This window comes from Saccoglossus kowalevskii, chromosome 17, assembly GCF_978046115.1.
Source record: "Saccoglossus kowalevskii chromosome 17, keSacKowa6.1, whole genome shotgun sequence".
In the NCBI taxonomy this organism is placed as follows: domain Eukaryota; kingdom Metazoa; phylum Hemichordata; class Enteropneusta; family Harrimaniidae; genus Saccoglossus; species Saccoglossus kowalevskii.
This window is the reverse complement of record NC_140657.1, coordinates 32,237,081-32,261,578: the sequence shown is the minus strand read 5'-3', so window position 1 is coordinate 32,261,578 and position 24,498 is coordinate 32,237,081. Positions and strand designations below refer to the sequence as shown.

Sequence of the window (24,498 nt, the reverse complement as noted above, 5' to 3'; positions counted from 1 at the left end):
TTGAATATTGTATTTTCACAAAATAAATATTAAAATAACTATTTTTTTTCAAAAAATATTATTAGGTCCTGTAATCACAATAAGACCAATTTAAAAAAAAAAATAATTGAAAAGAAAATGGTACAAAGAAAAACTTAAAAATTTGCAAAAACAATCACTGATAATTTTGTGAGAAGATAGAGTCTTTAGAAAGTTAACCAGAAGGCCAAAGAGAATGTACATGTTATGCTGCAGAAATGTCAAGTATTTGCTATAAGTATCATGTATATCTGTTTGGTTGAAAAACAAGATATGAACTTACCAATATTGTACTAAAAATGTCTCTAGTATTCATAGATTTATATCCAGTCAGTCAGTGAGTTTATTTTCAGCATATTTATTTGCAACGTCGACCAGCAATGAAGAGAAAATTTAACATAGAACCGTAAAAAGTGATGAATATTGAAAGGTTTGAGGTGACCAGGTCATTATGAAAGAACTTTGACTCTGATATTTACAGTGATATTTGACAATACTACTGATGATGTAAGAGAGAGAACATTTCAAATCACTAAAACTGGGTATTTTTATTTCGTAATGATACATAATTTGAATAATGTTAATTAAGAAATAGAAGTGAGAGATGAAGACGTGGTCCAAACACAAAGGTGCATTTAATGTAGCAATGTATGTCCACAACAACCGCATTTGATTTTGACCTTTGAAAGTTGTGACATTGTACAGTGGACAGCACAAACCCATGTTTATAAACATATTTAAAAATATTTTTAATTTATATATTTGTTATCATATTTGTGTAATTTATAAATATTTGTAAACAAAACGATTGTTTTTAAAAACTAAATTTTCAATGTTTTTAAAATTCTGACAAAAAGCCTTATAAGAAGCTGTGTTGTGTTGCACACATTATTCAATGAATGCGTGTGATGATCAGAAACTTCTATTTTCTCACCAAGGTTTCTTAATTTTGAGCAAACAGGAGAATAATCACTGGTATTACCTGAAATGCCTTTAAATAAGGGATTATTTTGTTTTAATTCTGTGAAAACGTGACTAACAGTATCTTTAATCTAGATGAACCGTTAATGTTTCTGTCAAGGTAAGTCATATCAGTCAATCTGAATGAATTAATATACAACATATACATTTTATAAAACGCAATATGGCTGTAAAGTTGTACACAGTTGTAATTAGAACTATATCATCACAAAAAATCTATGACAAAACCTGACATGTAATTTATTTTTGTCATATTTTGTATTTACTAGATTTCCTGCAAATGTACATCAGGCTTTTAGAAATCTTTAAAATGTTTCTGTTGTAAGACTCCCACATGTGCAGTTACAACGTAGTCACATCAAACTGATCTCTGATGCGTGTGTGAAATGCTGACTTATCATCTATCAGGTTGGAGGGAAAATATTGAGATGCAATGTTTTTCTCATTAAAAAAAATGATTAAACATAAAAAAAATAATAGGGTCATGAATTCTGCATTTGCACTTTAAAAGACTAAGGGGGTACAGACAAAATGAAATTAGGCTTATTTTGATGAAATTTATTGAGTTACAATGAGTAAGACAACGTTACATTTCCTAAAGTCTGGCAGTTGATTTTTCATGAATAATTAATTGCTAAAACACCAACGCTTAAATACTGTATCTACAGCATCACAGATTTCTTGTGAATTTGAACTTATGCAAATTCTCAACCGTTATCATTTGCTATGTATACAAATACACACTTTGAGTGATTAAACTTCATTATATTGTCATCATAGCAGCAGTAGTATTACCTTTGTTCTATTATTAGAATTAGAAGAGTCTTATCTATTGTACTTTTAGAAGATGAAGTTGAACTTTATTTCAAATCATCCTGCCCCAAAGTTTGCAAGTATTTTTCAGAATGCAAATAAATCACTTTACATGCGATACATGACCTATTACACAGTTAGGTAAATACCGAACATCTCTGTCCTCCTCCGTATCTGACGCAGCCAACAGTAATCAGGATAAATCTAGTTGTCTTTTTGAAATAATGGGTATTGTTTACTTCTGCACATTTTTACTGGTTTCTTTCATTTGTAATTGAATCCTAATTGTTTAAATTTAGATTTTTCCATCATTGTTAGATCAGTTTGGTCTTTTAAAATTACTTTGACAAATTTGTTTGGTCTAAATATATTTCTGTGAATCAGTTTTGGTCCACGATGACGGCCATAACTCATAGTTATAAAAAGAACACAAATCACTAATATATATATATATATATAAATGTATTTTCCTGAAAATTTACAAAGTTGTGAAACATCTTAGAATAAACTTTACATTCATTGTATCTGCATTTTTTTTCTATTCAGCTTCAATATTTACTCTTCATGGTTATTTCACAGTTCATTGCAAATTGATCTTTGACCTTACAGTGCTTGTTAAACATTTTTCTTGAAGTCATTTAGTGTCGATCACATTTTCCTGGACCCTCTACGCGTTCGATTAAACAGATATCCTTGACGAACGTGACTGGAGCGGAGCTCAAGTATATGAGAAATCTTAGTGGCTACCTCGCTTGCGGTCGCTGCGTCACTCTCAAAATCATGATGCTTGAAGTCATTTCCAGTGACATATGTGAGTCTAAAGACAGACTTGCCTGAAAACAAACGAGATTAATTTAAACCAATAAGAGATGGACTGTTCACAACACAATTGAATTCAATAAATAAACATTGTACATTTAGTCAGCTTTTACACATCACCAGAATGAAATGTTTCACGAAAAAAAAACTTTTTTTTTTAACTTTTTTTGAGTTAAATAGATTTTGGAATTACGGCAGTTTGAATCAAATTCAAATTTTGCATTACTGAACATATTCCTGCACATACATGCAATGCATTATGGGAAACAACTTCCCATTGTATACTTAAACAAGCAGCCTATCGGCTGAGATAGCTCCGCTGTTAGCAATGCACATTTCAATTAAAGAACTGAAGACATCATTAGAAAATGAACAATATGAATAGTATCAAAGCAATCGGACTTACAGTTTTTAACAAGAAGTCGAAAATATCACTTTTTACCGAAAATTACAAAAATATTCACTAAAATAAATTAATTAGAGAATTGAAGATATCATCACAAAATGAACAAATCTGAGAGGTCCACATGTAGTACCTATATATGTAATATCAAAGCAATCGGACTTACAGTTTTCAACAAGAAGTCGAAAATATCACTTTTTACCAAAAATGACAAAAATATTCACCAAAATTAGAGAATTAAAGATATCATTACAAAATGAACAAATCTGAGAGAGGTCCACATGTAGTACCTATATATGTAATATCAAAGCAATTGCACTTGCGGTTTTTAACAAGAAGTCGAAAATATCACTTTTTACCAAAAATGACAAAAATATTCACCAAAATTAGAGAATTAAAGATATCATTACAAAATGAACAAATCTGAGAGAGGTCCACATGTAGTACCTATATATGTAATATCAAAGCAATTGCACTTGCGTTTTTTAACAAGAAGTCAAAAATATCACTTTTTACCAAAAATGACAAAAATATTCACCAAAATTAGAGAATTGAAGATATCATCACGAAATGAACAAATCTGAGAGAGGTCTACATGTAGTACCTATATATGTAGTATCAAAGCGATTGGACTTGCGGTTTTTAACAAGAAGTCAAAAATATCACTTTTTACCAAAAATGACAAAAATATTCACCAAAATTAGAGAATTAAAGATATCATTACAAAATGAACAAATCTGAGAGAGGTCCACATGTAGTACCTATATATGTAATATCAAAGCAATTGCACTTGCGGTTTTTAACAAGAAGTCGAAAATATCACTTTTTACCAAAAATGACAAAAATATTCACCAAAATTAGAGAATTGAAGATATCAACATGAAATGAACAAACCTAAGAGAGGTCTACCCAAGGTACATATACACCAAGTATCAAAGCATTCAGGCTTGTAGTTTTCAAGAAGAAGTCAAAAAAGTAAAACATTGACACGGACGACGACGGACGACACCGGACAATCACTCATATGATAAGCTCCGCTCGACAAAGTCGACAGCGGAGCTAAAAATGAACAAATCTGAGAGAGGTCCACATGTAGTACCTATATATGTAATATCAAAGCAATAGGACTTGCGGTTTTCAACAAGAAGTCGAAAATATCACTTTTTACCAAAAATTACAAAAATATTCACCGAAATTAGAGAATTAAAGATATCATTACAAAATGAACAAATCTGAGAGAGGTCCACATGTAGTACCTATATATGTAGTATCAAAGCAATTGGACTTGCGGTTTTCAACAAGAAGTCGAAAATATCACTTTTTACTAAAAATGACAAAAATATTCACCAAAATTAGAGAATTGAAGATATCATCATGAAATGAACAAATCTGAGAGAGGTCTACCCAAGGTACATATACACGAAGTATCAAAGCATTCAGGCTTGTAGTTTTCAAGAAGAAGTCGAAAAAGTAAAACATTGACACGGACGACGACGGACGACGACGACGGACAATCACTCATATGATAAGCTCCGCTCGACAAAGTCGACAGCGGAGCTAAAAACTATAATAACTATAAAACTGACTAAATTAATTTTTCATATCAATAGTAATATGACTATCCCATGTCAATGAACAAAATTTAGAAGGTTCACGTTGAATTGAAGATTATACTTATTTTGTGTTTATACCATGTGAACAATGAAAATGGGGGAAAAAGTGAGGCTAAAAGAACAATTTATTGAGACACATAAGTCTGAAATGGTTTGGAAAATGCTAAAAATTGTCATTTTTACATTGATTTCCATAGTTAGATTATTTCTTCATATCTACAAAATTTGCTTGGTGACATCATACATTATTATTGATATTAATCATGCATTTTTTTCAGATATTGGTATTCACTTGAATGAGACAATTTTATCAACAGTAAATAAATTAATATGATAGAGGAATCAAATCAATCCAACATTAATCCATCTAAGGCACCTACATTCCATTGATGGTTTTCAAAAAAACATCAGAAATTATTAAAAATGAAAAACTAGCAGCCTGTTGGCTGATATAGCTCCGCTGTTTGTGATGCATGCTCTGAAAGCAATGACTAAGAAGCAATTTAAACTTAATGCTAGCTGCTTTAATATCGCAAGACACAAACTTTCTTGATTTTGTTGCAGAGAATATTTCACTAAGAGTAGAGAATTGAATATATCTTTACGAAATGTACAAATCTAATAGAGGTCTACCCAAGCTGCATGTGTACAAGTATCAAAGAATTTGGACTACTGGTTTTGAAGGACAAGTCAAAAATATGTTTTTTGATGAAAACTGATGAAAAACTTTGCTAAAAATATAGAATTGAAGATGTTGACAGGAAGTGAACAATATGTGTACCCAGGGTACATATACACCACAAATCATGGCATTCAGGTTAACAATTTTGAAGAAGTCGAAAATATCATTTTTGAGCCAAAAATGACAAAAATATTTAACTAAAATTAGAGAATTGAAGATATCGTCATAAAAATAACAAATCTGACTGACATCCACAAAAGGTACCTACAAATAAATTTACAAAGCAATCAGGTTAGAGGTTTTCAACAAGAAGTTGAAAATAACATTTTTACGAAAAATTACACAAATATTCACTAAAATTAGAGATTTGAAGATGTCGTCATAAAATTACTAAATCTGACAGAGATTTACCCAAGATGCCTACATACCAAGTATCAAAGCATTTGGGCTAGCGGTTTTCAAGAAGAAGTCGAAAATAGCATTTTTGACCAAAAATGACAAAAATATTCGCAACAAATAAGACAATTGAACACATCCACACGAAATGAACAAATCTGAGAGAGAACCATCCAAGGTACCTAGAAAGTTTCACAGCTATACGGTTTGTGGTTTTCAAGAAGAAGTCGAAAATGTAAAGTTGACGATGGCAACAGCGACAGACGCTGGACGCCGACGAACAATCAGTAATACTATAAACTCTGCTCGACTTCCTCGACAGCAGAGCTAAAAAAATTACTAACATACAAGAACTGAAATTATCGTCATAAAAAAATCAACAAATCTGAGTGGTCCTACACATAAAATATCAAGGCAGTCAGGCAAGCTGTTTTAAATAAGTCAAAAGTAGCATTTTTTTGCCAAAATGAAGGAATAGAGGATACTGTCACAAAAGGAACAAATCTGACTGAGGTCCACCCAAAGTGTCTACATATAAAATATATTTAAGCAATTTGGATAGCCATTGTTAAGAAGATGACTTTTTACTAGAAATGCCAACAAAATTCATCAAAATTAGAGAATTGGAGATAACATTAGGAAATGAATAAAACTGAAAGATGTTCATCTGAGGTACTTTTATATCAATGCAATCAAACTTGTGGTTTTCAGTGGGAAGTTGGAAATATCACTTTTAACCAAAATATTCCTCAAAATTAGAGATTTGAAGTTATCGTCATAAAATGTACAAAACTAAGAGAGGTCCACCTTAAGTAAATATGTATCAAATATCAAAGCAACCAGACCCATGGTTTTTAAGAAGAAGTAAAAAATGACAAAAAAGAAATTCATCAAAATTAGATATTTGATCTGAGAGAGGTCCACCCAAGTTAGTAATATACAGGGTATCAAAGCCGTATTCAAAAAGAACTTAAAAATGTAAAGTTGATGCTGTATTAACATGTATAGTAGTGAAAAATTAAAATTGGGTTCAAACTTCCTTAACAGCTATTTTTTTGAATATATGTTGAAGTGATGAAGCAGGTATTTGGACATTCCAAATCTTACCAGCATGTTTTCCATCAATGAGGTCACAGGCAGCAATACTATCCACTTCATATGAGACAGCTTTCTGTGGTCTCCAGATTTTGGAACTAGGTTGTGATACAGGGTCTATTTCTACTTTATCCCCTGATATTCCTAAAAACATCAAAATAAAAAAAAAAAACCATGCATTGGTCTAAGCATGTCTGAGTTATGGCTCTAAAACTGCATTCATTAAAACCAAATGGCCACCAGTCACCAGGGTGGCGAGGTGTCAGTTCAAACTGTTCAGTTCAGAAACTGGACATCAGTCCAAGATTTGTAACTGTCCTAAGGCTAATCAAGTTGAGAAGTGTGTGTGAACACCTCAATTGTCAATCTAGCCATTCCAAATCTAGAGATTTTTGGATCAAGTTGAGAAGTGTGTGTGAACACCTCAATTTTCAATCTAGCCATTCCAAATCTAGAGATTTTTGGATCAAGTTGAGAAGTGTGTGTGAACACCTCAATTGTCAATCTAGCCATTCCAAATCTAGAGATTTTTGGATCAAGTTGAGAAGTGTGTGTGAACACCTCAATTGTCAATCAAGCCATTCCAAATCTAGAGATTTTTGGATCAAGTTGAGAAGTGTGTGTGAACACCTCAATTGTCAATCTAGCCATTCCAAATCTAGAGATTTTTGGATCAAGTTGAGAAGTGTGTGTGAACACCTCAATTGTCAATCTAGCCATTCCAAATCTAGAGATTTTTGGATCAAGTTGAGAAGTGTGTGTGAACACCTCAATTGTCAATCTAGCCATTCCAAATCTAGAGATTTTTGGATCAAGTTGAGAAGTGTGTGAGAACACCTCAATTGTCAATCTAGCCATTCCAAATCTAGAGATTTTTGGATCAAGTTGAGAAGTGTGTGTGAACACCTCAATTGTCAATCTAGCGATTTTTGGATCAAGTTGAGAAGTGTGTGTGAACACCTCAATTGTCAATCTAGCCATTCCAAATCTAGAGATTTTTAGATCAAGATGAGAAGTGTGTGTGAACACCTCAATTGTCAATTTAGCCATTCCAAATCTAGAAATATTTGGATCAAGTTGAAAAGTGTGTGTGAACACCTCAATTGTCAATCTAGCCATTCCAAATCTAGAGATTTTTGGATCAAGTTGAGAAGTGTGTGTGAACACCTCAATTGTCAATCTAGCCATTCCAAATCTAGAAATATTTGGATCAAGTTGAGAAGTGTGTGTGAACACCTCAATTGTCAATCTAGCCATTCCAAATCTAGAGATTTTTGGATCAATTTGAGAAGTGTGTGTGAACACCTCAATTGTCAATCTAGCCATTCCAAATCTAGAGATTTTTGGATCAAGTTGAGAAGTGTGTGTGAACACCTCAATTGTCAATCTAGCCATTCCAAATCTAGAGATTTTTAGATCAAGTTGAGAAGTGTGTGTGAACACCTCAATTGTCAATCTACCATTCCAAATCTAGAGATTTTTAGATCAAGTTGAGAAGTGTGTGTGAACACCTCAATTGTCAATCTAGCCATTCCAAATCTAGAGATTTTTGGATCAAGTTGAGAAGTGTGTGTGAACACCTCAATTGTCAATCTAGCCATTCCAAATCTAGAGATTTTTGGATCAAGTTGAGAAGTGTGTGAGAACACCTCAATTGTCAATCTAGCCATTCCAAATCTAGAGATTTTTGGATCAAGTTGAGAAGTGTGTGTGAACACCTCAATTGTCAATCTAGCGATTTTTGGATCAAGTTGAGAAGTGTGTGTGAACACCTCAATTGTCAATCTAGCCATTCCAAATCTAGAGATTTTTAGATCAAGATGAGAAGTGTGGGTGAACACCTCAATTGTCAATTTAGCCATTCCAAATCTAGAAATATTTGGATCAAGTTGAAAAGTGTGTGTGAACACCTCAATTGTCAATCTAGCCATTCCAAATCTAGAGATTTTTGGATCAAGTTGAGAAGTGTGTGTGAACACCTCAATTGTCAATCTAGCCATTCCAAATCTAGAAATATTTGGATCAAGTTGAGAAGTGTGTGTGAAACACCTCAATTGTCAATCTAGCCTTTCAAATCTAGAGATTTTTGGATCAATTTGAGAAGTGTGTGTGAACACCTCAATTGTCAATCTAGCCATTCCAAATCTAGAAATATTTGGATCAAGTTGAGAAGTGTGTGTGAAACACCTCAATTGTCAATCTAGCCATTCCAAATCTAGAGATTTTTGGATCAAGTTGAGAAGTGTTTTGAACACCCCAATTGTCAATCTAGCCATTCCAAATCTAGAGATTTTTGGATCAAGTTGAGAAGTGTGTGTGAACACCTCAATTGTCAATCTAGCCATTCCAAATCTAGAGATTTTTAGATCAAGTTGAGAAGTGTGTGTGAACACCTCAATTGTCAATCTACCATTCCAAATCTAGAGATTTTTAGATCAAGTTGAGAAGTGTGTGTGAACACCTCAATTCAATCTAGCCATTCCAAATCTAGAGATTTTTGGATCAAGTTGAGAAGTGTGTGTGAACACCTCAATTGTCAATCTAGCCATTCCAAATCTAGAGATTTTTGGATCAAGTTGAGAAGTGTGTGTGAGCACCTCAATTGTCAATCTAGCCATTCCAAATCTAAAGATTTTTGGATCAAGTTGAGAAGTGCGTGTGAACACCTCAATTGTCAATCTAGCCATTCCAAATCTAGAGATTTTTGGATCAAGTTGAGAAGTGTGTGTGAACACCTCAATTGTCAATCTAGCCATTCCAAATCTAGAGATTTTTGGATCAAGTTGAGAACTGAAAGTGTAACCAATTAATTAACATTAAACTAAGTGTATCATGTGAATTTAAAAGTTCATTCTATTATATTACAGGGGTGATTGCTTACCTAACTGCACTTCTATGTTAGATTTAAATTTATGTATCATAGACACTCGATATGATCTATATTGATATCCTGCTAAGAACGATGGCCCGCTCAGCTCCAACTCTTCCATTTCTTCATTGGCAATCAAATCACCACGTAAACCTAATAAAGAAAACAAACTATCTATGAACACAAACTACACCTTAGCTTCATACATGCATCCATCTATTCATAATAAGTGCCACCCACACCCATTACAACAACCAAACATTGTATATGTGATGATACCCTATCACACCAGATATTGTCTAATTACTGTCACCCTATCATACCAAATATTGTCTAAATACTGACACCCTACCACATCTAATATTGTCTTATTGACACCCTAGCATACACAACTGTCTACTTACTGACACCCTATCAAACTAAATATTGTCTAATTACTGACACCCTATCATACCAAATATTGTCTACTTACTGACACCCTATCATACTAAATATTGTCTAATTACTGACATCCTACCACATCTAATATTGTCTTATTGACACCCTAGCATACATAATTGTCTACTTACTGACACCCTATCATACTAAATATTGTCTAATTACTGACACCCTATCATACCAAATATTGCCTAATTACTGACACCCTAACATATCTAATATTGTCTTATTGACACCCTAGCATACATAGTAATGTCTACTGACACCCTATCATACTAAATATTGACTAATTACTGACACCCTAACATATCTAATATTATCTTATTGACACCCTAGCATACATAATTGTCTACTTACTGACACCCTATCACACTAAATATTGTCTAATTACTGACACCCTATCATACCAATTATTGTCTAATTACTGACACCCTAACATATCTAATATTGTCTTATTGACACCCTAGCATACATAATATTGTCTACTCACTGACACCCTATCATACTAAATATTGTCTAATTACTGACACACTAACATATCTAATAATGTCTTATTGACACCCTAGCATACATAATATTGTCTACTCACTGACACCCTATCATACTAAATATTGTCTAATTACTGACACACTAACATATCTAATAATGTCTTGACACCCTAGCATACATAATTGTCTACTTACTGACACCCTATCATACTAAATATTGTCTAATTACTGACACACTAACATATTTAATAATGTCTTATTGACACCCTAGCATACATAACATTGTCTACTCACTGACACCCTATCATACTAAATATTGTCTAATTACTGACACACTAACATATCTAATAATGTCTTATTGACACCCTAGCATACATAATTGTCTACTTACTGACACCCTATCATACTAAATATTGTCTAATTACTGACACACTAACATATTTAATAATGTCTTATTGACACCCTAGCATACATAACATTGTCTACTTACTGACACCCTATCATACTAAATATTGTCTAATTACTGACACACTAACATATTTAATAATGTCTTATTGACACCCTAGCATACATAACATTGTCTACTTACTGACACCCTATCATACTAAATATTGTCTAATTACTGACACACTAACATATCTAATAATGTCTTATTGACACCCTAGCATACATAACATTGTCTACTTACTGACATACTATCATATCAAATATTGTTTAATTACTGATATCCTAACATATCTAATATTGTCTACTGACACCCTATCTTACTGAATATTATCTAATTACTGACACCCTAACATACCAAATATTGTCTACTTACTGACACCCTATCTTACTGAATATTAGCTAATTACTGACACCCTAACATACCAAATATTGTCTACTTACTGACACACTATCTTACTGAATATTATCTAATTACTGACACCCTAACATACCAAATATTGTCTACTCACTGACACCCTATCTTACTGACACCCTATCATACCAAATATTGTCTATTTACTGACACCCTATCATACCAAATATTGTCTACTTACTGACACCCTATCTTACTGACACCCTATCATACCAAATATTGTCTACACTGAACCCCGATCTTACTGAATATTATCTAATTACTGACATCCTAACATGCCAAATATTGTCTACTTACTGACACCCTATCTTACTGATTATCTAATTACTGACACTTAACATACCAAATATTGTCTCTTTACTGACACCCTATCTTACTGAATATTATCTAATTAATAATAATAATAATAATAATAAATATAGCTGCAGAGCAGCTATTAACGGCTTTCAAGAAAAAGGACCATAACACTATTAAATTTGGAAAAAAAAAGTTTGAAGATTTGATTTGTGCAATGTATATACATGTAGGTTACATGACGTTCTGGCCCAATGCCTTCATTATAGCGCTATTTCTATGTCTCTAAATTCAATAGTGCTCGAGATATTGTATATATGCATATTTAATGAGTTCTATGACCATATATGGTCAACGGATATGTTGGCCAATTCTCTTTCCATTGCCTTCAATATAGCGTTGGTAGCCTCTCTGTACATGCAATACTGCTTGAAATATTAGAGACATGCATATTTAATGAGATCTATGACCATATATGGTCAACGGATATGTTTGCCAATCTCTTTTCTATTTCCTTGAATATAGTGTTTGTTCCATGTTTGTACATGGAATAGCGCTTGAGATATTCGAGACATGCATATTTAATGAGTTCTATGACCATATATGGTCAACGGATATGTTGGCCAATTTTCTTGTCCATTCCCTTCAATATATCATTGGTACCATGTTTATACTTGCAATGGTGCTTGAGACACTGGAGACATGCATATTTAATGAGTTCTATGACCATATATGGTCAACGAATATGTTGGTCAATTTTCTTGTCTATTGCCTTCGGTATACTGTTAGTTCCATGTTTGTACATGCAATAGTGCTTGAGATATTGGAGACATGCATATTTAATGAGTTATATGACCATATATGGTCATGAAACACGTTGACAATTTCTCTTGTCCAAAGCCTTCAATATAGCAATGGTTCCATGTCTGTATGTGCAATAGTGCCTGAGATATTATAGGTATGCATATTTAATGAGGTATATGACCTTATATGGTCAACGAATATGTTGGCTCATTCTCTTGACCATTTCCTTCAATATAGCGTCAGTTTCACGTTTGTACATGCAATAGTGCTTGAGATATAAGAGACATGCATATTTAATGAGTTCTATGACCATATATGGTCAACGAATATTTTGGCCAATTCTCTTGTCTGTTGCCTTCAATATACCGTTAGTTCCATGTTTGTACATGCAATAGTTTTTGAGATACAAGAGACATGCATATTTAATGAGTTTCAAGATGGCGGCCGAACCACGTGACTAATCGAAAATCTGTTCCAGTCACTTTTAATGGCATGACATGTAGAAGGTATATACAAATTTTCAGGCAAAATGGTGCAGCCGTTTCAGAGAAGAAGTCGTTTGAAGTTGGCGGAAGAATAATAATAATAATAATAATAATAATAATAATAATAATAATAAATATAGCTGCAGAGCAGCTATTAACGGCTTTCAAGCCTGAAGGGCCATAACACCATTCAATTTGAAAAAAAAGTTTGAAGATTTGATTTGTGCAATGTATATACGTGTAGGTTACACGACCTTCTGGCCCAATGTCTTCATTATAGCGCTATTTCCATGTCTCTAACTTCGATAGTGCTCGATATATTATATATATGCATATTTAATGAGTTCTATGACCATATATGGTCAACGGATATGTTGGCCAATTCTCTTTTCCATTGCCTTCATTATAGCGTTGGTACCCTGTCTGTACATGCAATACTGCTTGAAATATTAGAGACATGCATATTTAATGAGTTCCATGACCATATATGGTCAACGGATATGTTGGCCAATTCTCTTTTCTATTGCCTTCAATATAGTATTTGTTCCATGTTTGTACATGGAATAGCGCTTGAGAAATTAGAGACATGCATATTAAATGAGTTCTATGACCATATATGGTCAACAGATATGTTGGCCAATTTTCTTGTCCATTGCCTTCAATATATCATTGGTACCATGTTTATACTTGCAATGGTGCTTGAGATATTGGAGACATGCATATTTAATGAGTTCTATGACCATATATGGTCAACGAATATGTTGGTCAATTTTCTTGTCCATTGCCTTCGGTATACCGTTAGTTCCATGTTTGTACATGCAATAGTGCTTGAGATATTGGAGACATGCATATTTAATGAGTTATATGACCATATATGGCCATTGAACATGTTGACAATTTCTCTTGTCCAAAGCCTTCAATATAGCAATGGTTCCATGTCTGTATGTGCAATAGTGCCTGAGATATTATAGATATGCATATTTAATGAGGTATATGACCTTATATGGTCAACGAATATGTTGGCTCATTCTCTTGACCATTACCTTCAATATAACGTTAGTTTCACGTTTGTACATGCAATAGTGCTCGAGATATAAGAGACATGCATAGTTAATGAGTTCTATGACCATATATGGTCAACGAATATTTTGGCCAATTCTCTTGTCCGTTGCCTTTAACATACCGTTCGTTCCATGTTTGTACATGCAATAGTTTTTGAGATACAAGAGACATGCATATTTAATGAGTTCCAAGATGGCGGCCGAACCACGTGACTAATCGAAAATCTGTTTCAGTCACTTTTAATGGCATGACATGTAGAAGGTATATACAAATTTTCAGGCAAAATGGTACAGCCGTTTCAGAGAAGAAGTCGTTTGAAGTTGGCGGAATAATAATAATAATAATAATAATAATAATAATAATAATAATAATAATAATAATAATAAACTTAACAAAAACAATAGGCTTTCAAGCCTGAAGGGACTTGAAAGCCTAATAATAATAATAAACATAACAAAAACAATAGGCTTTCAAGCCTGAAGGGACTTGAAAGCCTAATAACTCTATTTAATTAAGCGCAACAATTCCAACATCTGAAGATCAAAGGCGCTGATACAATAAACAATCAGTCAAATATTAAAAGCACATTTAAATAAGTGCGTTTTCAGTCTGGATTTAAAAATGTCTACTGAAGGACTAGAACGAACAGACAGAGGTAATTCATTAAAAAGTTTAGGACCTAAATTTTCAAAAGCACGGTCTTTGTATAACACCTTGGACTTTTTACTACACATCTGACGAGTTTTAATAAGAAACTTCGATTCAGATCTTAAACTACGACTCGGTACATAAAATTCGATTAATTCACATAGATAATTTGGGGCAAAACCATACAAAGATTTATACACTAGTAAAAGTAATTTGAAATTGATTCTTTGTACAACTGGTAACCAATGAAGTTTAATAAAAATGTCTGTAATGTGGTCATATTTTCGAGCACGAGTGACAAGGCGGGCTGCTGCATTTTGTACACGAATAAGAGGTTTTATCTTAGTTACAGGGAGACCAGACAATAGTGAATTACAGCTGTCTAAGCGAGAAGATATGAAAGCATGTACCAACTTTTCAGTATCAGATTGGGATAATGATTTACGAATACGATTAATATTTCTTAAATGGGAATATCCAGATCTACAAATAGTAGAAATGTGTGTTTCCATAGACAGCTGCGAATCAAACAAGACACCTAAGTTTCTAGCACTTGACGAAGCACTAACCAATTCTTCACCAATTGCGATACTAGACAAAGGACACGAGTCTTGTGAGAATCTCCGAGACGACATGCACACAAATTCAGTTTTCGACACATTCAAAAGTAGGAAATTACAAGACATCCAATCGCTAACATCTTGAATACATGTCTGAAGTATCACCCGGGCGCGAATTTGATCATCTTCAGAAACCGATAAATAAATCTGTGTGTCATCGGCGTAAAAATGATATTTTACGCCGTGACGTCGCAATAACTCGCCCAATGGACGCATGTACATTGAGAACAATAATGGCCCTAAGACGGAGCCCTGTGGAACACCGGTTACTAATATAGACGTCATATCAGAAAATACATTTCCAATTTTCACTTTTTGAATGCGGTTACTCAAATACGACTCAAACCATTTGATGATGAGACCATTTAAACCAAAATTTGATCTCAACCTATCGATGAGAATCCTGTGATTCACAGTATCAAAAGCGGCTGAAAGATCCAAAAGTACGAGAGCAACTGAATTCTTAGAATTATCAATACTGCATAGTACATCGTTAGCGACCCGCAAAAGAGCCGTTTCAGTGCTATGTGCGGTCCGATACGCTGATTGAAACTCTTCATACAACGAATAATTCTCTAAATGTTGTTTCACTCTGGATGCAACGACACTTAACATACCAAATATTGTCTCTTTACTGACACCATAGCAATACCAGATCCCAGCATACTGAATCTTCTCTATACACTGACATACTAGTATACTTACTATTTTCCCTAACCAGACAAAATTCCATGGTATTTTGACTTTCTAACGTGCTCTTCAAATCCACGGCGACACCTGGCTCACTCTGTTTTTCTAATATGTAATCTGGACCTGTAAAAAAAGGAAATTACAGTCAAACTTACATGGCTATACAAGGCCATACAAAAGAAACTATATGTTTTACATTCTCATAAATCAATCAAATTACAATCTAATTATGATAGATGGATTGTCCATTGTAATTTTGATTTTTGTAACTCTTTAAATGACATATTTTTCCTGCCAAAATTTTTGTGAGACATATTGTACATTTTATGTTTTTTCTATAATTTTGGTATTTATAAACATAGACAATATTTTATGGTTACAGGACTTGATCAACATTTCAAAAAAATGGGAGAAAGGTTATGTGAGTTTATTTTGTGAAAGGTAAGTTTTTATTTTGTTTCTATTAGAACAAATAAACATACTTATTCACTGCAGGTCTTGAAAAAAAATAAAATGTTTATTTTATGACCCCTCCCCTCCTCATACACCCCTCACACATTAAGAAACTTACTGAGAATAAAATGTTGTATGTTGGTTGAGTAAAATAGTGCATATTTTTAGTGATATATCTTATTATTTGTATTTATTCTGACATTTACAAAAACTTTAGGATAGCAAGTGAATCAACAGTGAACGAAGCGCACAGCCCGACTTTTTGACCGTCTGCTTTCAGAAATTTCATTCTATTTCCATGGCAACAGAAGTGCTGCATATGTGTAAACAAAAGAATATTATAAAAGCAGATATCTGCAATTAATACACTCTATCACATGCTTGCCACATTGCAAACAGTTTTTTATGAATCACTGAATTCTATTGTCTTTAACTACCAGGCATTCAATAATTATAAGTTTATGCAAGGATGGAATGACTGGAAAGGAAGGAATGGAGCGCTGGAAAGGAAGGAATGGAGCGCTGGAAAGGAAGGAATGGAATGACTGGAAAGGAAGGAATGGAATGACTGGAAAGGAAGGAATGGAGCGCTGGAAAGGAAGGAATGGAGCGCTGGAAAGGAAGGAATGGAGCGCTGGAAAGGAAGGAATGGAATGACTGGAAAGGAAGGAATGGAGCGCTGGAAAGGAAGGAATGGAGCGCTGGAAAGGAAGGAATGGAATGACTGGAAAGGAAGGAATGGAGCGCTGGAAAGGAAGGAATGGAGCGCTGGAAAGGAAGGAATGGAATGACTGGAAAGGAAGGAATGGAATGACTGGAAAGGAAGGAATGGAGCGCTGGAAAGGAAGGAATGGAGCGCTTGAAAGGAAGGAATGGAGCGCTGGAAAGGAAGGAATGGAATGACTGGAAAGGAAGGAATGGAATGACTGGAAAGGAAGGAATGGAGCGCTGGAAAGGAAGGAATGGAATGACTGGAAAGGAAGGAATGGAGCGCTGGAAAGGAAGGAATGGAATGACTGGAAAGGAAGGAATGGAGCGCTGGAAAAGAGGGGGCTATATCAAGTACAAAAGAGCTGATGATGAAAAATGATTGGCCAAGGTCACAACTAATGATTGTTGGTTTCCTAACATTCTATTGTTATATGCTATAAATTACTAACTAGACTTGCTATAATAGAAGTATATGGTATTCCCAGGAGAGTAGAACTCTGTATTGCCTTAGGGCATATACACTGCAGTAAATAAAGGACACTGCTCAAAATCCCAAAGAACATGCACAAATGTTACAATTGCTTTTACTTTTGTACGCATTAAAAAATGAAAGGCTTGATTTTAATAATTTGTCAATTTGCTATCCAAAAGAAGACTGTACACTGAGAAGAAAAACATAAAATTTACAATTATCGTTTTCAGTTGTGACATGATGTATTGAAATAATGCAACATATAAAAATCTATTCGTTTCAAATGTTTCCTTTTTGTACATAAGCAACATAGTTTAGTATCCATGGTTACTGTAATTCAATAAAAGTGAGGGTGAGGAAGATTGTTGTTGTTGCATAATACTCTACAATGATTGATGTAGAAGGAATGATGTAAGATGAATAGATATGATGAATGATTTGCTCATGTTTTTTCCTGTTAAAGTTTTTCTCCATTTTTGGTTAATTTGGGTCTAGACAGAAAGAATTTGACATTATTACACATTCTGATAACAACTCATTGAAAACATTTATTTCAACATAGATCAAAAAGAGACAATTTACAGGATTATTTGCATATAGTAACAAAAGACTCCTTTTAATCCAAATTTTTTGTTATTATTCCAGAAAACAAGTAATTTTCATATATGATCATGGAGAGAATATCGCAATATACGGTACAACTCCTAAAATGTAAAACATTCCGGTGAGTAACAATTTTATTTTTCCACATGGACTATTTGTCGGAATCAATGATGCAAAAAATCCAAGTTGACAGTTGGGGAAATGAAACGGACAAGAGGGGATATAAGAAACCTGGCAAATTGTTATTATTTCAGGGGAACAGTCAGGTGGAAGCAAGGAAGTCATATACAAAGAAAAAAAACACCATCAAACATTATTACAGTAAGATAATAGCAGAAATTAAAATAAAATACCACCATCAAACGAAGATTGAAGTTTCCAAAATGTGTCAAATGTTTGTCAGTGGCTATGTACTGTCATCATATTTTTGGGTCAATCTATGAACAGAGATTTTGTAAAAAAAACTCTGAAATGGTTTTAAAACAAACCATTCATGATCAGCATTAACAAATCACTAGATAGTGTAAATGTTTGATTTATTGATTGATAAGGCAATATTTATCATTTCTGATATAATGAAAGATAAGAACGGTCGTTTAAAAAAAAGTTTCACCATAAAACAGTCTTTTTTTGTAATTGATACAAAAGTGGACGATGTTTAACCTTTTAAAAACAAAATTTGAATGCTGATATTCAGATGAGATATAGAAGCAGGCAGAAGTGTGAATAAGCTCTGCTATTCATAATAATTTTAATAAATAGTGAAAGCAAAATATATTCAAACAGAAAATATGTACATGGTGAATAGCAAACGTACAAAATACTATTCTCTATTATTTATTTTATTACATGCAATAATGAATAATTATTTTCAATTCCAATTTTTGTTTCTTAGAGGTCGAAGTAAGTCTTCTAATTTTTGAGATATTGAATTACAATCACAAGTTTTTTTCTTCCTGTTTTATACTTTTAAACCCTTTCTCACATTTTTACTTTTTTTTTTTATATCTTTTAAAAACATTTTTTTAAAAATATTTTTTACACCTATTATAACACTTTTTATCATAGCTTTTGAAAAACCTTTTTTATACCTTTTTTCATAAACTTTTTCTTTTATGGCACCTTAAGTTTTTTATCACAAAGGTATAAAGGACTACAGTTTATAATATATTATTATACCAGGTCAACATTTTATAACATGTTCGGTTCAACAAGGTATCTTGTAACACTTGTGTCGAGTTATGTTCTATATGAATGGCGATAATCTTTGAACAACACAACTATATTGGTCAGTACGACCGTTGTCACTGCACCGTGTACATAGTTAGCGCTGATTATTTGAATTTCGCACAGCATTCGGGATTTGTAGACGTTGTATTCATGTCATCAAAGTATTTTATTACTTATTGTGTATGGTACATGGGATTCATACTGGAAATAATGTATTATATTATGTTTCATTTAGATCTGAGTGTTCCTAGTGCAGTGTGATTGTTTTTATTTGTGTGCGCGTATCATGTGTAAACAACACAGCTTCCGAAACGTCAGACGATCATTCATAGCTAGCTTATACCTACAAAAATCATGAATGTGAGTTATTTTTGAATATAAATACATACGTTTCACTGAAAGCGTTGTGGAACATTTTCTTGTGAATGGAAAAAATTCTGAATGTTGTCATTATAAACTGTGTAGCCTTTTACAAAGTGTTTGTTTTATTCTGTATAATAATACAAATATTAACTCAAGTCTTGGTCATTATACAGATTTGTTGACCCACAGACTGCATTGTTGACCTTGGTTTTTCCTCGATCAACAATGCTTTCTTTTGGATAGACAAATCTGTATTTCTGTAATATTATGAGGTTATTACGAGAATACCTGAAAGTGTACACAAAGACAGTACTGCTGGAGTATCAACCGACGCGCAGTGCAGGTCAATGCGTGGCGTACTGTCTGAGTGCATACTTTGAGGTATTCTCATAATAACCTTATTATTATTATACATCTTTTCCTTCCAAGGATACATCATGGGAATGCCAAAATCCAAAAAGTTTAGAACGGAATCAGCGAACTTCTTTGTGTGGAGTCCGGTCAAACCCCGATGGCAGCCATGTTTGTTTTTACGCGTGTAATCATTTCATATTTGAAATTCACATTTCCTTTTATGGAAGGATGAAAATACCCCTGTAAAATACCGCAAAATTACGGCACATGGTAACTTATGGCGTTACGGTGACAGATGTATAATAATATACTTTATTCTATTAATGGTTAATTGCAGAAAGTGTTCAAAATAGTGGTGTGAAAAACTACTAATCTAGTTTGCAGGTTTACTTATCAACAAACAAACTTTTTAAATTAAGTTGTACGAGTTTCAAAGGGCCCACATCATAAGACTGCCGGTTTAAAAAACAACTTACAATACCAGGATTAACAAGCCATGCATAGCACAGTCCCCGTTAGTTATCAAATTTAAGATAGCTGGAATATAATCATGTCAGGAATATGATTTTTTAACATTAAAATGATTGACAATTGTATCTGATCGTCAAAAAAGTACTTGTCCATATTGAGAGATATTGCTCTGAAACAGCATTCAAAATCAGCCATTTTGAATACATGTATATATATAACATGATGTATAACGAATATATAAAATTTGAATATAATCAGTGAAAGCATTTAAGAGATATGGCTCTAGAAGCCCAATCATTAAAACAAAATGGCCACCAGACAGCCATTTTGAATCCGATCTGAAAAATAAATGATGTGCATCAGGAACCCGTAATGTCTAACATATGTACCAAGTTTGAACGAAATCCATTCATAAATGCTTGATATTTGATGATTTTTTAGCACAAAAATGGCCACCATTTGGCCATTTTGAATAGGATCGTCAAACCAATATACTGTAGAATACTTTATTTTTGCTTGGAATTTAATTTTTTGCTATTTTCGCTGAAGGGATGATTCAGTGAAAATAAAATCCAGCGAATATACTTTTTTTCCTATATTCCACATTAAACTCATGAAAAAGCAGTGAAAATAAATTCCAAGCAAAACGCTCAAAAAGCCTTTTCAGCGAAAATTAATTCCAGCGAAAATAAAGTATTCCACAGTATCTATCTATCTATGACATGATGTATAATGAATATTTAAAATTTGAACATAATCAGTGAAAGCAAGTCAGAGATATGGCACGAGAACCACATTCATTAAAACAAAATAGCTGCCAGTCGGCCATTTTGAATCTTATCTAAAAAACAAAATTATTTGCATCAAGGTACCATAATGTCTAATGTATATACCAAGTTTGAACAAAATCCATCTGTTAACAGCTGAGAAATGCTTGTTTTTGATGATTTTTAGCACAAAAATGGCCGCAATTCGACCATCTTGAATCAGATCGTGAAACAAATTGACGTGCATATGTATACTATCATGTATGATGTATATGTGAAGTGTGATTGTGATTGGTCCAGGCATTTCTAAGATACAGGTCCGAACGCACGCACAGACGCACACACACACACACACGCACGCACGCACGCACAGACACACGAAGGTCAAAACATAAGTCCCCGTTTTCGGACTGCGTTTGAACAGGAACTAAAAATATCAAAAATAGTAGGTACAATAATTTCAGAATTATTCCAGATACCCCACAATGGTTTTGTGAAGCTTTTGTCACAAACATTAATAAAGATAAAAGATTTATAAAAGAAGCAAATAATTAAGAATCAAATATGAAAATTTAAAAGAATGTAATGAAGAAAAAAAATTAATAAGCGAGTGTTTTTACATTATGTAGAATAATGAAGGTGTGGGTGTGCAGGTGAGATAATGATTTCTAAGGCAGTATGCATCATCAAAAAAAAAAACTCCCAGAGGAAATAAAATGCGTTACTAGGTGCAAATACTGATGTATATAACGATAACAATATTGATATCGGTGATCCGTATTTCCTGTTCCAATGATTGCATGATACAATGCAGAATGATGGATACCACTCATAATTTCATAATCGAGATTACAAAAAAAAATGAGATTTAACCAAGAATCCATAAAAAAAAATGCACTTCGATGATTGTGATTGCAAAAAAAATCTGCCAATGGAACAAAGCATGGGATTTTTTTATGAGTATTCCTTAAAAGTATGGATTATGAAATATGAATAAAATCCAAAGATATATACACTTATGTAGAAATTCTCTGCCTTGTGAAATAAAAAAATCATATTTATCTCATACAGACAGCATTTCCCTAGTCTACATAACCACACTATATAAACACAGCAGTGTACAGGTGAACCATTCACTGAGACCACACTATATGAACACAGCAGTGTACAGGTGAACCATTCACTGAGACCACACTATATAAACACAGCAGTGTACAGGTGAACCATTCACTGAGACCACACTATATAAACACAGCAGTGTACAGGTGAACCATTCACTGAGATCACACTATATAAACACAGCAGTGTACAGGTGAACCATTCACTGAGACCACACTATATAAACACAGCAGTGTACAGGTGAACCATTCACTGAGACCACACTATATAAACACAGCAGTGTACAGGTGAACCATTCACTGAGACCACACTATATAAACACAGCAGTGTACAGGTGAACCATTCACTGAGACCACACTATATAAACACAGCAGTGTACAGGTGAACCATTCACTGAGACCACACTATATGAACACAGCAGTGTACAGGTGAACCATTCACTGAGACCACACTATATGAACACAGCAGTGTACAGGTGAACCATTCACTGAGACCACACTATATGAACACAGCAGTGTACAGGTGAACCATTCACTGAGACCACACTATATAAACACAGCAGTGTACAGGTGAACCATTCACTGAGACCACACTATATAAACACAGCAGTGTACAGGTGAACCATTCACTGAGACCACACTATATGAACATAGCAGTGTACAGGTGAACCATTCACTGAGACCACACTTATATAAACACAGCAGTGTACAGGTGAACCATTCACTGAGACCACACTATATAAACACAGCAGTGCACAGGTGAACCATTCACTGAGACCACACTATATAAACATAGCAGTGTACAGGTGAACCATTCACTGAGACCACACTATATAAACACAGCAGTGTACAGGTGAACCATTCACTGAGACCACACTATATAAACACAGCAGTGCACAGGTGAACCATTCACTGAGACCACACTATATAAACATAGCAGTGTACAGGTGAACCATTCACTGAGACCACACTATATAAACACAGCAGTGTACAGGTGAACCATTCACTGAGACCACACCATATAAACACAGCAGTGTACAGGTGAACCATTCACTGAGACCACACTATATAAACATAGCAGTGTACAGGTGAACCATTCACTGAGACCACACTATATAAACACAGCAGTGCACAGGTGAACCATTCACTGAGACCACACTATATAAACATAGCAGTGTACAGGTGAACCATTCACTGAGACCACACTATATGAACATAGCAGTGTACAGGTGAACCATTCACTGAGACCACACTTATATAAACACAGCAGTGTACAGGTGAACCATTCACTGAGACCACACTATATAAACACAGCAGTGCACAGGTGAACCATTCACTGAGACCACACTATATAAACATAGCAGTGTACAGGTGAACCATTCACTGAGACCACACTATATAAACACAGCAGTGTACAGGTGAACCATTCACTGAGACCACACTATATAAACACAGCAGTGCACAGGTGAACCATTCACTGAGACCACACTATATAAACATAGCAGTGTACAGGTGAACCATTCACTGAGACCACACTATATAAACACAGCAGTGTACAGGTGAACCATTCACTGAGACCACACCATATAAACACAGCAGTGTACAGGTGAACCATTCACTGAGACCACACTATATAAACATAGCAGTGTACAGGTGAACCATTCACTGAGACCACACTATATAAACACAGCAGTGCACAGGTGAACCATTCACTGAGACCACACTATATAAACATAGCAGTGTACAGGTGAACCATTCACTGAGACCACACTATATAAACACAGCAGTGTACAGGTGAACCATTCACTGAGACCACATTATATAAACACAGCAGTGCACAGGTGAACCATTCACTGAGACCACACTATATAAACACAGC

The 24,498-nt window shown here is 34.0% G+C and overlaps 1 protein-coding gene across 1 annotated transcript in view; it reads right to left on the bottom strand.

Moving 5' to 3' along the window:
• Nucleotides 1-356: 356 nt before the first annotated feature.
• LOC100369860 (target of rapamycin complex 2 subunit MAPKAP1-like) overlaps nucleotides 357-24,498 on the bottom strand; it is a 90,243-nt gene continuing 66,101 nt past the window's right edge. Inside the window, exons 7-10 of the mRNA XM_085492401.1 lie at nucleotides 16,093-16,200; nucleotides 9,702-9,842; nucleotides 6,833-6,964; nucleotides 357-2,645 (exon numbers count right to left, since the gene is read on the bottom strand). Coding sequence (XP_085348527.1) covers nucleotides 2,461-2,645; nucleotides 6,833-6,964; nucleotides 9,702-9,842; nucleotides 16,093-16,200 — 566 coding nt within the window. The 3' untranslated portion in view covers nucleotides 357-2,460. The remainder of the gene's footprint in view (nucleotides 2,646-6,832; nucleotides 6,965-9,701; nucleotides 9,843-16,092; nucleotides 16,201-24,498) is intronic.